The following is a 16,699-nucleotide window of genomic DNA, read 5'->3' on the forward strand; positions in this document are numbered from 1 at the left end:
ATAGTAGTCAGAATGCAACTGATGAGTTGTGATTACGGAGGGCTGACAGTCTAGCATATGACCCTAAGTGTAGGACTGAAGATGAGATCACTAGAAGAGAAGAGTTCCAGCAAATGAGAGGTCTGGGTGTTGGAAGATCATCTATGTGTATGTTAAAATTGCCAAGAATTGAGATGAGTAGGGTTGTAGACAGTGACAGTGTGTAAGAAGTTGAAATTATTGAGTAATGAGTGAAGTGATCCTTGAGGCTGGCGGATGATAAAGTTGAGGAATAATAGGGGATACACAGCCAGACGACAGGAGATTCAAAGCTGGAAACTGTTAAGGTGGGGAGAGGGAGAGTAGTGTGGAAGTAGTGATGAAGAGCAAAGAGGTTATCTCCCTTCTCAGGGCCTTTAAATTGTTTGAAGGCTGTGGAAACAACAACAATAACAAAACAGGCACAATTGACAGGGCAGAGGGGCAGCATTTTCCTTAGCGGGAGAGAACCAGGATTTGTTTTGAACAAGGTGGTGAAAGGAAGGGTTCAGAGAAGAGGTTGAGGTTGTAGGCGATTTTGCAGCTTGATTATAAATATTAAGTACCTAGAAGTTAAGGGCTGAGTTACATTCATCACTGCATTCCTTTCAGAGCAGTGCTTTTACATACTACATTTTCAATAAATGCTTATGTTCAGTAAATGAATACCGAATGATTAAGTGGGAAAGAATTAAGACCTAGAAAGAGAAAATAATGTTTATTGAACACCTACTGTGTGCTTGTAATGAACAAAAATACATTCCAATTATAAAAGCATAAAGCAATGAAATTGAAAGTCCTCTAGTATTTTCTTTTAGTGTAGTAGTTTTCAATCAGTTTATAAACCCAGGCCTCCCATCTCATATTCTAGCTGACATGAGGAAGAGTCATCCTTCTAAGAAAGGAGAATACTTAAACCTTTTAAAATAAGGAGACCAATAATAATAACAACAAAAATAATTATTCAACAACTACCACCATTAGTAAAAAGTTATTTTATTTTTGTTTTACTAAAAAATAAACACTAGATAATACTTGCAGAAGAGTTCTTTCAACTACTTGACAATCCAAGGTATTGTTATTATTTCCATTTACAGATAAGAAAAAGGTTAATCACTTGTTCAAAGTCAAACAGTAAGTAAGTGGCAGGGATGGGACTAGGTAGGACTTAAGCCTTCTGACTAGACCCTTCTTTTGGAGCATTGCCACAGTTGAATCCAGAAGGTAATGCAACCAGGGGCGGTGCTAAGGAGGTCACAGAGCTTGGACCTATGACCCTACACAGCTTTCTGATGAAGCCAGTGGTTCCATCTACTGGTGTTACGCTTCCTCTTCCTATACTATTGCTCTTTTCATGTAGCCTCTTCCTACTCATTTCGTCCTTTTTTCTTTTATTCTACCATCATCAACCCTTTATAATTCTTCCTTGCCTCTGTTGTCCTCTCTGCAGTGGCAGATGACGATCCTGTCTTTTAGTTTTTAACTTAGCTGAGCATTATGTCACATGGAAGATCATAAAAAAGAAGTTTGAAAACCACTGTACCAAGTAGGATATTCATGTTTACCAAGTAGGATGAAATATGTGAAAAAGCTCTTTTTCTCTGAATGTTCAGTTCTGTTTGATCCTTTCTTTAAGCTACTGTTTGTATGATAGGGAAAAAATGTTTCATTAATGGATACTGGAAGAAGCAGTTTTCCAGTTATTATGAGGAGTTGACACCTTCTCTGTGTCTAGATTCATTTAGTTTGGATTGATAGTTATAAAAAAATGAATCAGTAGTCCCTATGGAGTATTTTGTGTGTGTGTTTTTTAACTACCTCAAAAATCAGACAGGTAAAATGTATTCATATTTTTACATGTAAGCATTGAAATTATATTCTCTAAGATTAACATATTTTTCTTTGTCATTTTAGACCAGTCTGCTTAGTTTTAAGGGAAATTCCTTTTATGTCTACTTGGTTTTTACTTGTGTCAACATTTAGGTGAGTCAAACCAATTTCCAGTATAATATTTTCAGTATAGTACTTATAAACTCATTTACAACTTTTTTACAAAGTGATTATGGTTTGAATTGACAATTCTCTTTTTAACGTTTTTTCTGTTTTCCCATATAGTATGCTGCCTCTTCTATTGAAGGATGAACTCCTAATGCCCTCAGTTGTGACAGTGATGGCATTTTTCATAGCTTGTGCAACCTCCTTTTCAATATTTGAAAAGACTTCTGAAGAAGACCTGCAGTTGAAATCCTTTTCCATTTCTGTTAGGAAATATTTTCCATGTTTTACATTTCTTCCCAGAATTATACAACATTTGGTAAGTTGTTTAGTTTTTAAGGTACTATTTAAAAAAAAAAGTTATTATAATATCTTTTTTCTTTTATAGCATTTTTGAGATATAATTCCCATAAAATCCACCCATTTAAAGCATGCAACTCAGTGTTTTAAGTATGTACACAGAGTTTTACAACCATCGCCCTAACCTAGTTTTAGATTATTTTCCATCACCCCAAAAAGAAACCCTGTGCCCTTTAGCAGTCATTCCCCATTCCACCCTCACCTCTAACCTCAGCCTTGGACAGCCACCCAATTACTTTCAGTCTCGATAGATTTGCCTATCTGGACATTTCATATAAATGGAATGTATTAGTCCCTTAGGGCTGATATAGCAAAATACCACATCAGGTAGCTTAAACAACAGAAATTTATTTTCTCACAATTCTGGAGGCTAGAAGTCCAAGATCAAGGTGACATCAGCATTGGTTTCTGGTGAGGCCTCTCTTGCTGATTTGTAGGTGACCTTGCTGTCTCCTCATGTGGCCTCTTCTGTGTGTGTGTGTGTATGTGTGGAGAGAGAGAGAATTCTTTGGTGTCTTTTTATCTTCTTATAAGGACATCAGTCCTATCAGATTAGGGCCCCAGCCTTAGGACTTCATTTAACCTTAATTTAATCTCATCTCTAAATGCAGTCACATTGGGGCTTAGGGCTTCAACATATGAATTTTGTGGGGACATAGTTCAGTCTATAACATGGAATCATACAAAATGTTGTCTTTGATGACTGGCTTCTTTCACTTAGCACATTTTTGATTTTCATCTGTGTGGTAGCACGTATCAATACTTCATTCCTTTTTATTGCCAATTCCATTATATGGATATACTACATTTTGTTTATCTATTCTTCAGTAGATGCTTGCTTCCACTTTTTCGCTGTTATAAATAATGCTGCCCTGAAGATTTGTGTATCAAGTTTACCAGTGCACATATGTTTTCATTTCCTTCAAGTATATACCTAGGAGTGGTAATTCTGTGTTTAACATTTTGAGAAACTGCCTGTCTTCCAAAGTGCTGCATGATTCTACATTCCCCCCAGCAATATATGAGGATTCCAGTTTCTCTGCATCCTTGACAGCACTGGTTATTGGCTTTTTTTTATTATACCCCTCCATTATTATAGCCATACAAAGTGGGTGTGAAATGGTATCTCATTGTGGTTTTTGCATTTCCCTAGTGACTAATGATGTTGAGTATCTTTTTGTAATTTCTTTGCAGAAATGCCTATTCAAATCCTGCTCCCATTTTTTTTTTTTTTTTTTTTTTGGCCACACTGCATGGCTTGTGGCATCTTAGCTCCCCAACCAGGGATTGAACCCAGGCCCTTGGCATGAGAGCACGGAGTCCTAACCACTGGGCCACCAGGGAATTCCCATCCTTTGTTCATTTTTAGTTGAGTTGTCTTTTTTTTTTTTTGAATTGTAAGAGTTCTCTATACATTCTTGATACAGGTCTCTTACTAAATTGCAGATATTGTCCCCCATTCTGTGGGTTGCTCTTTGACTTTCTTAATGGTATTGTTTGTAGCACAAAAGTTTTCATTTTTATGAAGTTTAATATATCTAGTTTTTCTTTTGTTGTTGTGCTTTTGGTGTCATATCTCAGAATCTATATATAACCAAAGGTCATGAAGATTTACTCTTATGTTTTCTTTAAAAGTTTTGTAATTTTAATTCTCTTTAGGACATTGATTCATTTTGAATTAATTTTTGTGTATGGTATGAGGTAGGAGTCCAACTTTATTCAGTTGTTCCAGCACCAATGAATTGTGTTTGTACCCTTGTAGAAAATCAACAGATCCTAAACGTAAGGGTTTATTTCTGGACTCTCAATTCTATTTCACTGATCTATATTATCCTTATGCTGCTGCCACACTGTCTTGATTACTGTGGTTTTATAGTTTTGAGATTGAAAATTGTGTCCTCTAACTTTGTTATTCATTTTCAAGATTGTTTTAGCTATTCTGTGTCCCTTGCATTTCCATATTCTTTTTAGGATCAGCTTATCAATTTCTCCAAAAACCCAGCTGAGATTTTGATAGGGGTTGCTTTGAATATGTATTTAAATTTGTGGAGTATTGCCATCTTAGCAAGATTTAGTCTTCCAAACCTATGAACATAGGATGTATTTCCATTAATTTATTCTTTAATTTCCTTCAACAATGTTCTGTAGTTTTCAATGTACAGGTCTCGCACTTCTTTTGTTAAATTCATTTCTAAGTATTTTATTCTTTACGATGCTTTTGTAAGTGGAATTGTTTTCTTAATTTTGTTTTCATAATGTTCATTGCTACTGCATAAAAATACAATTGATTTTTTAATTCTGAACTTGTATTCTGTACTATAAGTTTTTAGTGAATTCCTTATGATTTTCTATATACAAGATCATGTCATCTGTAAATCATGATAGTCTTATGTCTTCCCTTTAAAACTGGATGCCTTTTATTTCTTTTCCTTGCCTAATTACCTGGCTAGACAGCTCCAGTACAGTGTTGAATACAACTGGCAAGAGTGGATATCTTCGTTTCTTCAGATTTTAGGGGGAAATCATCCAGTCTTTCAACATTAACTATGATGTAGTTGTGGGATTTTTATAGATGGCCTTTATTTGGTTAGGGAGTTCTCTTCTGTTCCTAGATTGAATGTTTTTTCATGAAAAGGTGTTGGATTTTGTCAAATGCTTTTCCTGTGTCTAGTGATATTATGTTTTTTTCCTTTATTCTATCAATATGGTATATTACATTGATTGATTTTTGTATATTGAACTAACCTTGCATTCTTGGGATAAGTTCCACTTGATCATGGTATATAACCTTACTTATATGCCACTTGCTCGGGTTTGCTAGTATTTTGTAGAAGACTTTTGCATCTTATATTCGTAGGGGATATTGGTCTGTAGTTTTCTTTTTTGTGATGTCTTTGTATGGTTTTGGAATCAGGCTTAATACTTGCCTCATGGAATGAGTTAGGAAGTGTTCCTTTTCTACTTTTCGGAAGAGTTTATGAAGGACTGGTATTAGTTCTTCTAGAAACATTTGGTATAATTTACCAGCGAAGCCATCCACCTGTTCCTGGACCTTTCTTTGTGGGATCTTAAAGATGACTTAATTCAGGAGGGAGGGATAAAATAGGAGTATGGCATTAACAGATACAAACTACCATACATAAAATAGATAAGCAACAAGGATTTACTGTATAGCACAGGGAGCTATATTCAATATCTTGTAATAACCTATAATGGAAAAGAATCTGAAAAATATATATATAACTGAATCTCTTTGCTGTACACCTGAAACTAACAATATTGTAAATCAACTGTACTTCAATTAAAAAATGATTAATTCAATCTCTTGTTACAGGTCTATTCAGACTTTCTGTATTTCTTGACACAATTTCAGTGGTGTGTCTAAGAATTTGTCCATTTCATCTATGTTATCTAATTTGTTGGCATACAGTTGTTCATAATATTCCCTTATAATCCTTTTTATTTTTATGTATGGTAAGGACTGATGTTCCTTTTTCATTCCTGACTTGGGAAATTTGTACCTTCTCTCTTGGCCTTGGTCAGTCTAGCTAAATTTTGATAGTTTCATTGATATTTTTGCAGAACCAACTTTTGGTCATTGATTTTTCTCTCGTTTTTCTGTTTTCTATGTCACTGATTTTGGTTCTAATTTTATATACCCTTTGTCATGCTTGGGTTTGGTTTACTCTTTTTTTAAAAAATATTTATTTATGTATTTGGCTGCACTGGGTCTTAGCTGTGGCACGTGGGATCTTTGTTGCAATGTGCGGGGTATGTGGGATCTTTAGTTGTGGCATGCAGAATCTTTAGTTGCAGCATGTGGACTCTTAGTTGTGGCACGTGGGATCTAGTTCCCTGACCAGGGATCGAACCTGGGCCCCCTGCATTGGGAGTGCGGAGTCTCAACCGCCGGACCACCAGGGAAGTCCCTGGTTTACTCTTTTTTATCTAGTTTCTTAAAGTTCAAGTTCAGGTGGTTGATTTTAGACCTTTCTTCCATTTTTATATAGTCATTCAAACCCATATATAACCCCTGTGCCATTCTTAAGCAGTATTCCATAAACTTTGAAATATATGTTTTTTAATTTAGTTAAATATATAGTCCATTTCTTCTGATTTCTTCTTTGGCTCATGAATTATTTAGGCATTTGGTTTTCAGTTTCCAAATATTTGGGGATTTCCTTGACTACTTCATGTTTTTCTATTCTAATTTAATTCTAATGTATTTAGAGAACATACTTTGTATTATTTCAGTATTTTCAAATGTATTGACTTGGTTTTGTTAATTTCCCCTTCAGTTTTGAAGGGTATTTTTGCTGTTTCTTTCAGCAATTTGAGTATCGTCCATCCCACTGCCTTGTGGCATCCATATTTTCTGATAAGTCAATTGCTAATCTTATTGAGGATAGTTTATATACATATATATATATATATATATATATATACACTTAGTTTTAGGTGCTTATTAGATACCCAAGTGGAGATTTTAAGGAGAACTTGGATATATGAGTCTGGAGTTTAGGGGAGAGGTCCAGGCTGGAGATAGTAATTTGAGTCTTCAGTATATAGACAGTGACTAAAGTCACATCACTGGATGAGCTCATCAAAGGTGTGATTATAGATTGAGAAGGAACCAGTGAAGTTGTCTGAGAGAGATTAACTAGTGAGGTAGGAGGAAACCAGGAGAGTATGATGTCGTGGAAGCCAAAGGAAGGGTTTCAGGATGGCAGTGATGTATTATTTCAAATGCTGCTGAGAGATCAAATAAGGCAATAAGAATTGACCACTGGGTTTAGTTTAGTGGAGGTCATTATGGATCTTTCATTGGAGTGATTGGAGTGAAAGCCTAATTGGTGCAGGTTCACTAATGAAAGGGAGAATTGGACACAGCAAGTTATAGTTAACTCTTTTAGGAAACTTTTTTCTAAACAGGAGCAGACAAATGGGGTAATGGCTGGAGTCTGACACTGATTCAAGATCATAGTATCATGACATTTCATTCAGTCCCATATTTCTTAAGTTTGAAACTTTTGATTTGATGATTTCACTTCAGAAATTTTCATTCCTCACTAAGATTGACTCATATTTTCCCTTTGGAGGATATTTGCAGCCTATTTATACCTGTTTGTAAGCCTTTTTTGGCTTCCATCCTTCCCATTCTTCTGTCTGGAATGATCACTGCATTACTCTCTTTACAGGTCTTACCAATTCTGTCATTATCTAGCCATTAAAGCATCTTTCAGGGTTCCATTTATGTCCCACTTCCTTCACGAAAGTCACTACTGTTTCTCACTGCTTGTTTTCTACATTTACTTAAGCAGCTTCCATGTCCTTGTCTGGCTGGTCCTTGTCTCACAGTCTACAGCTGTATTGTCCAGTATGGTAGACACTAGACACACGTGGATTTAAGCTTAGTAAAATTAAAAATTCAGCTCCTCAGTTACAGCAGGCGTATTTCAAATGCTCAGTAGCCGTTATGTGGTTAGCAGCTACTCTTTTGGAGTACACAGATATAGAACATTTCCATCATTGCAGAAAGTTCTATGGTGCGGTGCACTGGTCTAGAGAAGGAAACTGACTGCTGCACAATTACAATAAATGCAGTAATTATGTCTACTGCTCATCTTGGCATTTACTAAACTGTGACTTTGTGATTTTATTTAACTAGTTCATTCATTCCCCTAAATTGGAAGCTCTTCGAGGCCAGAGGACATTTTCTTTCATGTGCCCCACCATGCTTTACTACAGCACTGGCTCACTGAATGCGTTCAGTGAATATGAAATGTAGTTTTGCATTTGCTGTAGAAAAATTTTTCATAGATGAATTCTTAGATTAACTTAGAATTTTATATCCTGTAGGGCCCTGGAGCATGCCATGAATTTAACCCTGACTAGCAATATTATGTTTCAGATTCCTTTTTTCAGTGCTTGGGTGATAAGAAGTATAAGATAGGGGCTCTCAGGCTTTGGCTACACTTGGGAATCACTTGGAGAGCCTACCCCAGAAACTCTGATTTAATTGGTCTGGGATGTGGTCTGAGGACCGAGATTTTTTTAAAACTCCCAGATGACTCTTCCATACAGCCGAGGTTGAGATTCATTAGTAGAAGAGATTGAACCCCCAGCTCTCCCCTTCAATTCTGCTCATTTACAACTATAAATCAATGTTACCAGTACATTTAAATGTTATCTTTTATCCTATGCAGTAACATTTTTTTTCCCTCCTTATAGTTTCTTATCTCAGTAATCACTATGGTCCTTCTGACACTGATGGCTGTCACACTGGATCCTCCTCAGAAACTACCGGACTTGTTTTCTGTATTGGTGTGTTTTGTATCCTGCTTAAACTTCCTGTTCTTCTTGGTATACTTCAACATTATAATCATGTGGGATTCCAAAAACGGAAGAAATCAGAAGAAGATCAACTAGCTATATCCCCAAAGAAATGTGAAAATGTTAATAGTGCTACAAGCTTTTGTGAAATTTTTGCCGTGTATAAAAAGAAATGATCATTTTGAGAATCATGGAATTATAGGAAAGAAATGGTGAAAAGTCATTGTTGTCTACACAAAATATATGTATATGGGGACCAAAGCAATGGAGGCTTTTATTTTCTAACTACTGAGTGGCCAAGAAATATTGTAGTTTTATTAAATTCACAGTTATTCAAGTGGGAAAATAAGAGAAACATGTCCTTAATCTCAGTGTTTACTTAGGAAATGTACTCTGTAATTTGTTGTCTTGAAAAAAATCTGCAAATACAGTGAGCTTAATGGGAGAATTTAGCCCCTTATTTTTGAAGGAAATCACTAATTTTGGTATTCAGATTTCGTTTTCCTTACATTTTAGAATGCTTTAGAAATTATATCTCAGGGATTAAATTTGTGATAATCTTTTATATTACTATGAGAAGGCAATTTAAACTATTTAAAGTTTGAACATGCCTCATTACTTGTGCAAATTTGAATTTTTTTTAGCAAGGCAGAGATTAAACTGTGTTCTTATTTATTTCCAAGAAGTCTGATTTACCTGAATGCAATTAATTAAACAATGAATTTTCCTAAACTTAAATCTAAGTGGTTTGAATGAAGTCTTTTTAATTACTTATGATCATTAGTTCTAAACTTTCAGGATCATTCTGTTTAAGTTAAGTGGCCTTATACTGGGTTCATCCTTCTGTTCTTCTTTGTTATGACATGGTTCAAGGTTAGCAATGCCATATGCATTGATCCATATCATGCTTCATGTTAACTTAGTAGCCCTGTTAATACTGTATCACTCTATATTAGAAGAAGCCCATCTTTACTATAGTATTCAGTTGGTAAGAATAATTTATTGTAGCCATGTTGTAGAGTCTCATGTAAAGATATGTTTTCTTTAGTCTCTAATAAAAATAACCATTTCCCCATCAACCTATGTTTTTAATGAATATATTTCTTTAATAAGCCATTAAAGCATAATAACTAAGTGGTGGTATATTTTAAAACAATGCAAGCCAAACACATATACACAAAGAAAATTTGGTTCTAGACACGGGCACCTACAGGCTGATGCAACAACGTATATGTTTTTAAGTCTGATAAAGGAAGTGGGTTTAGACAAAGCAAAAAATCAAGAAGTATTTCTTTCTCAAAGCAAATGTGCATAAAGACTCAAAGGGCAGGTCAGCACAGAAAAGCAGCCTTGAATTGCTGCCGAATCAGCAGGAACATCGCTGTCCATGGTCACCATCTGTAATCACTGTGCCCAAATGTCAGCATCTTGGCTGCCTGGTGTAGTCTTATTTTTTATTTTTTGTAATAGAAAACTTGCATTTAATACAGGATGTTGATTTAATTCAATGATGAGGAAGTTCTGACAACTTCTAAGTAGTTGGAATAGAGAAACATTATTTGAAAATGAAAGTATTATTTAAACATTAGTAAAATAGAATGCACCCATATTCAAGGTATCTTATAGGTGAATTCTAAATAAAAATACATTTCCAGATGATTTAATCTAGTCATATGGAGTTACACTGTAGCTTTAATGGAGACTTGTAGCAATTATAAGTCAAGTATCTCGTATCTATTAGAAACCAGTTTAAGAACAGTGTCCACTTTGAACTTTGAGGGATTAAGTACCAAAATAACAAAAATGTCCAGTGATGAATTAAGATCAGAAATAGGCAATTCCAAAGCATTTCTCTCAGCTATATTCAGGATTACAGGGATATTTTAATATAAAGATATTTAGCTTATGCAAAAAAATTAAAGACTTCTCACTTTAATCACTGATATACCTGTCAAAGAATGATCTCTTCCAAGTTATTTTCCAGTTCATTTTAGAGGGAAGGGCTGTTTCTGAAAAATGCAGTTTTCTTTGTTGTCAATAAACTTAGGTATGCGTCTTAAAATGAAGAGAATAGGGTATATGTTCATGTATCAAATATGAGGCAACAGAAGTCATTTTGTCTTGCAGCCTTAGGGAGGGGAGAAAAATCCCCGATGTAGCATTCTGTCCAAATGATAAACCACAACTAAGTGAGTGAAACATTTACAAAAGTCAAGGCAGCCAAAGGAGCCTCTCTGTTCAAGGGAAAGAGAGTAAGAGATGGATAGGATGTAACTAAATAATGGTTCGAGTAACACAATGGTTTCAAGTCTCAATTGGTCTCTCTCTTCTGTTATGTTCATTGGAAGATCAGGGCCAAGTGTATCCCCCCCCTTCTGCCCCCCCCCCCACCGCCCCGCCCATATAAACATTAGTTTTGTGTGTGGATCTTTCTGCTTTGTCCTTCATGTGGCCTCCAAGGGTGATAAAGCGAGAGTCATCTGATCTACAATGAATAGAACTGGGAAGGGATTCTTAGCCGACCCAGCTGTTCTGAAAGGCAAAAGCTTAGTATATCAAGAGGTCAAACATACAGTAACTGATTTAATAGCATTAAGCACATAGCTACATAACTTGGATTACATATGAAACTAATCTACTTCTTAACCCTTCATTTCCTGACTAATGTAGGTTTCTTTATGTTTTGGCTTACATTCTAAGGTAAGTTTTCAATGGTAGAACACAAAGGAATTATCCTTTTTGGTATATTTTAGGCAATGTCCTGTTATGAGCACTGTATCACAAAGTATCCTTAATATTTAGCAGATTCTCTTAAAAACCTTATTTAAATAGTACCAATAAAATCACTAGTGAAGGCAATTAGTTTTGTTAATTGAGTTACTGTTTAGTATCATTTCAATGAATAGTTTTTTAAAAATAACTCATTTTCATTTTAAGAGGTGAATCTGAAATTTCTGTAAATGGAAAATTAGTTATTTTCAACCTTAATTTGTTAAATTTTGTTTCAAATTTTTCATATAGTATTTTTATTTTCATGATACAGTGAATTAAATGACATGGTAATATCTTATACAAATTTTGTCAAGACAATTTGTATAAGATATTATACAAGGGAATAGCATTTTTTTCCCTGTGGAAATGGTCAAAGAAAAGTATATAAGGTCTAAAAAAAGTGCTATCAATTCTGTGATTCTCTCTTCCCCTTTATTTTGTGACAGCACAAACATGATGATACAAAAAAAACTAGAAAATTAAAAATTTAAAATAATGCTTCAAAATAATTTGGAGGGGATCTCATATTGCTCCATGAGATAGGTCTTTCCTTTAAATTCAGTAGAGTCTGTGTAGTTCAGTTTAAAAACAACTTCATATTTAAAAGTCTATACTGAAAAATACATTACAATATTTTATAAAAGGAGATGTGGAAATTTTAAAAGCTTGAAAATACTTTTTCTCTACAAGCATAAGAATAACGAGAATATAATAAAGACTCATCCCTGAGATAGTAGCTAAAATAAACTTATAAATTTTAAAAGCTTTCAAAAGAATCTAATAAATACACATCTGGAGCTTTAAATGGGAAAACTGGTACCTAATACCACTCACTATTAGATTTAATATGAGTTTTAAAATATATAGCTCTACCAAAGGTGCCATTTTTATTAATGCTTTATTAAGTCTATCCACAAATGCTAAAAGTATATAGAAGCATATGAGATACAAAATATAAGTCAAGATCCTCTTCTACATGTTGGCTTACTTTAAAGGGTCAAGAAGAAATGTATTATTTACGTTGAGATTATCTACTGGTGCGTGTAGAAAGTTTAAATTAGCTGCAAGAAATTTTATCTAGACATGCACCTGCCTGTGCTATGATCTGGTATTTACTGGGCAGATTAATTACAAACATTTCTTCTGTTCCTTTAAATATGATCAGGCAGATACAGAAGTTGGCATCTTCATAGCGAGTGCATTTCTTCTAAATGCCTGCAGGATAAAAAAGATGCTTATTAAATCATCAAGAATTAGTTTCCAAATTAACATGCATCTCATACATGATTTAAGAAATGATTTAAACACCCGTTTACTATGTAATTTGGTACCTAGTTTAGTTAGGTACTGGTCATCTCTCATTTGCTATTTTTGAGTCTTCAAAGCAAGATTCACCTTCACAAATAATTGTCAATATGACTACTCTGACGTAGCACTCTTCACTTTATGTGAAGATGGATTTGAGATACTTCGAGAGGGTTCTAAAACTCCAACATGACCTAATGAAAACACCAAATCTTACATGCCTTTTGTCTATAAGCCTTCAGGGCCTTTCAGCAGGTGTTTCCTCCAACAGCTGCCCCCACAAAAAAGAGACAGTCTTTACTGACATTCCTATTCAGAGTATGTCCCTCTGGGGACTCCTAGTGGTGATAGAAGTTCTTGTCTATTTGGCCTTAGGACACTTGTGTGAGAGGAAGCCTTTGAAAAAAGCACCCAATGGCAGCTGATGGCATATATACCCATAGGGCATGTGGACCCTTTACTTCCTGAAATATCCCTTCCTTGCTTATATTGGCAGCTATGAATAAGTAATACATGGTGGGCCCCTATATTTCCCTATTCATGACAGTCCACCTATATTCTTCTTGTCCTACAAGTAGATAGGTTGCCAACTTGACAACCAACTTTTACCAACTCATGAGCTGAGTCTGATCTGAATACTAGTAGAAGATTTTAAGCATCCTAGGGTTCACTTAATATCCTTATAGGTTATTGATACACAGTTAGAACTAATGATAATACTGTGGAGGAAAGGAAGACTGCCATTTATTAAAAAGTTACCGTGGGAGGGCTTCCCTGGTGGCGCAGTGGTTGAGAATCTGCCTGCCAATGCAGGGGACACGAGTTCGATCCCTGGTCTGGGAAGATCCCACATACTGTGGAGCAATTAGGCCCGTGAGCCACAATTACTGAGCCTGTGCGTCTGGAGCTTGTGCTCCACAACAAGAGAGGCCGCGACAGTGAGAGGCCCGCACACCGCGATGAAGAGTGGCCCCCGCTCGCCGCAACTAGAGAAAGCCCTCGCACAGAAACGAAGACCCAACACAGCCAAAAATAAATATAAATAAATAAAAATTAAAAAAAAAAGTTACTGTGGGGAAGGTACTAATTAAGCTAATTAATTAAATTAATTAATTTGCTTTTTATTTTTGTTTTTTTGGCCACACCGCGCAGCTTGCGGGATCTTAGTTCCCTGACCAGGGATTGAACCAGGGCCCTGGCAGTGAATGTGCCAAGTCATAACCACTGGACCACCAGGGAATTCCCTAGGCTATTTTATATAATCCACAAGGTAAATAGCATCAGTCCCATTTTATAATTAAGGTTTTGGGAACCGAGTGCCTTGTTTAAGGCCACTAGCTAAAGTAGGTAGTAGAGCTGGTGCTGGACATCTAATCCAAATCCCATTCTCTGTTACAATGCCAGGCCCTGCAAAGAAGTCTCATCAGTTGATCATGGCTGCCAGGACAGTTGTGTTGAGAAAGATTCTGAGGCCAAATTTAGGATCCAGCAAAAATCACTACTTTGATCAATGTGATGTATATCATAGCACACGTGTGAGGAGCAGCAGCATGGTGGTTTTCTCCACACTGTCATTCTGCTTCTGGAGATGAAGCTCTCAGAACACAAATGAGAAGAAATTTACATCCAGTGATGCAGTTCATGAGCAGTATTTTGACAGAATTCATCCTTTATATAGCAATTATATTATATTCTTTCTAAAACATATTTTGGATTGTTACTTCCTTAATAATCTTCACTGGTCCATTTCTGCCTAATGAATAAAGTCTGAGCTAATTTATTAGCCTGGTGATCATAACTGTCAATGATGTATCTGGAATCTACTGTTCATTCTGCTTCTCTGCCTTTTTTGTTCATGTTGTTATCTCTGCCTAGTATGTTTACACAGCCCATCAACATTACCCATTTTTCAAATTCCAGCTTCCTAGTAAAATACAAACATTTCCATTACTAGGGTCTTGGATGGCCCTCTGTTAGAGATTATGTACAGTGGAATAACTAAAACTGATTTTAAAATCATGAACCCTTAAATAATGACCTAATCACTCTATCCTAAAGGCGGTCTATGTTGTGTATTCCTATACTACTGCTTATTCTTCATTTCGTACTTAGAGTAGAAAAGAATGTTTACTCTCCTCAGTCTGAAGAGGAAGAAATTTCTGTCAACTCTTCTGCTCCCTACAGCCCATGGAAAAGTGACAAATTTGACTGACTGAAGTCCAGAACAGTAGTCCACATTTTACTAGTCATATTCGGTCACTATTCTTACACAACGCTCTTCTTCCCCACTATTCAGTTTCCCTTTCACCGTCTGTCTACTCTCAAGTCCAGTTGGCCTTCATGCTTCTTAATTTCATGTTGTAAGGAGACCGGCCCATTCTCTCTCTTCTGCAACCAAGCATGTAAGGTAGGTCTGTGGTCTTTACTGTTATAGAGACACGTGGACTTGGGTCTGTTTCAAGGATCCAGCTTTCTCCTCAGGTTCAGGAGAGCACATGGGATTCAAGATCTAGATTCAGTATGGGAGAGGGGAGGTTCCACTTCTGCCTTAGTCCACATTAGTTACCCCAACCTTCTACCAGAGGGCCTGCCATGTTGGAGGTTAATTCCTCCACTAATCAAGTTGATACTGTGATCCTCGTTGGATTCATAATCTTTTTTTGTACTTGCTATTGGCCAGAATCCTAGAAAGAAGAAGGGTCTGAACTTGTATCACTTATCATAGCTTGCCTTATATTACTATTATTTCATGTATATAATATGAATCTTATATCCTTAGCTTGAATACTAGGTTGGCATTAAGCAAAGTGCTTTGTTTATACTAATCCTCACACTTTTGTTAACCAGGTGATTTATTTACACTGTTTCTAGGGAATGTATCTCAGCATCGCTTGTTGACATTAGCCCAAATCATGCTTTCTCCGCCTCTTTTGCTGGTCTTCATACTGTCTGTGGCCTATGGGTTGCTGTCTCCCTTACGCACAGTCTCTCTTATTGTAACATTATTTTATAAAGGCTCCACTTTCTAAAGGCTCTGGGAGCGAATGCATATGGGGTGCTCACCCCCACTGAATAATATAGGTCGGGAGGAATAATAACTGAAGTGTGACAGAGGGCAGAAGCTGATGTGCAGACAGGGAATCTGGCCACAGTGGTGTCAGGGGCATTGTGACTGTCAGAGGTTTCTAGGGCATAGGACAAGATCAGGGAGTTTAATATCCTCCCTTAGTCATACCAGTTAGGCAGCTGTGACAAATGCATAAAAGAACATGGAAGAGAGGGATCTAAGGAAGCCTTGTGTAAGGTAAGTTATAAGCAGGTTTTGAAAGATGGGTAAAATTTTGATGATGGGGGAAAAGGTATGCCAAGTAGAGGAGACAAGAACAAAGATAAGGAAATGAGACAGGTGCTTTCTGAGGAATGTTATCTAGGTATGAATGGCAAATAATCTGGAGTGACTGAGGCACAAAGACAAATTAGAAAGGTAAGCTGGGGTCAGATCAGGGAAGAGTTCTGAATGATGGTATAAATTTGGATTTCACTATGAATATGGTGGAGTGATACCTTCGAAAGCATAATTTGTTCAGTAGCAGGACAGGCTGTAGGGAAACGAGATCAAAGAGCAGAGAGGCAGGTTACAATGAGGATGCAGATAATCTGGATGAGAGGTAATGAAGGAATAAACCAGTGCAGTGGACATGGAAAGGAGAAGTAAACGTTTTGGGAAGTGATATGAATTGGCAGCAGTTTGGATGTGGGAACAACTAGATGAGACAGAATTGTAAGGTTTTCAGCCTTATCACTGGATGAATGTAATCCCTAGAAAGATACAATGAGGGATAATATGAGGGGGGGATGAAATCAGCATATTAGGGGAATAATGCATGGGAGCTGAGATTGTTTACAGCTCAGGAGG

The 16,699-nt window shown here is 36.3% G+C and overlaps 2 protein-coding genes across 3 annotated transcripts in view; one reads left to right on the top strand and one right to left on the bottom strand.

Moving 5' to 3' along the window:
• The window catches only part of ALG6 (ALG6 alpha-1,3-glucosyltransferase), a 60,500-nt gene extending 50,715 nt beyond the window's left edge, over nucleotides 1–9,785 (top strand). For both annotated transcript variants that reach the window (XM_036854064.1, XM_036854065.1), the window contains exons 13-15: nucleotides 1,933–2,001; nucleotides 2,134–2,332; nucleotides 8,605–9,785. In XM_036854064.1, the coding sequence (XP_036709959.1) occupies nucleotides 1,933–2,001; nucleotides 2,134–2,332; nucleotides 8,605–8,802 (466 nt within the window). In that variant the 3' untranslated portion in view covers nucleotides 8,803–9,785. The remainder of the gene's footprint in view (nucleotides 1–1,932; nucleotides 2,002–2,133; nucleotides 2,333–8,604) is intronic.
• Nucleotides 9,786–12,359: 2,574 nt separating this feature from the next.
• The window catches only part of LOC118896320 (integrin subunit beta 3 binding protein), an 86,309-nt gene continuing 81,969 nt past the window's right edge, over nucleotides 12,360–16,699 (bottom strand). The window contains exon 8 of the mRNA XM_036854099.1: nucleotides 12,360–12,693. Within this exon, the coding sequence (XP_036709994.1) occupies nucleotides 12,686–12,693 (8 nt within the window). The 3' untranslated portion in view covers nucleotides 12,360–12,685. The remainder of the gene's footprint in view (nucleotides 12,694–16,699) is intronic.

The sequence above is a fragment of the Balaenoptera musculus genome, chromosome 1 (assembly GCF_009873245.2).
Source record: "Balaenoptera musculus isolate JJ_BM4_2016_0621 chromosome 1, mBalMus1.pri.v3, whole genome shotgun sequence".
Lineage (NCBI taxonomy): Eukaryota > Metazoa > Chordata > Mammalia > Artiodactyla > Balaenopteridae > Balaenoptera > Balaenoptera musculus.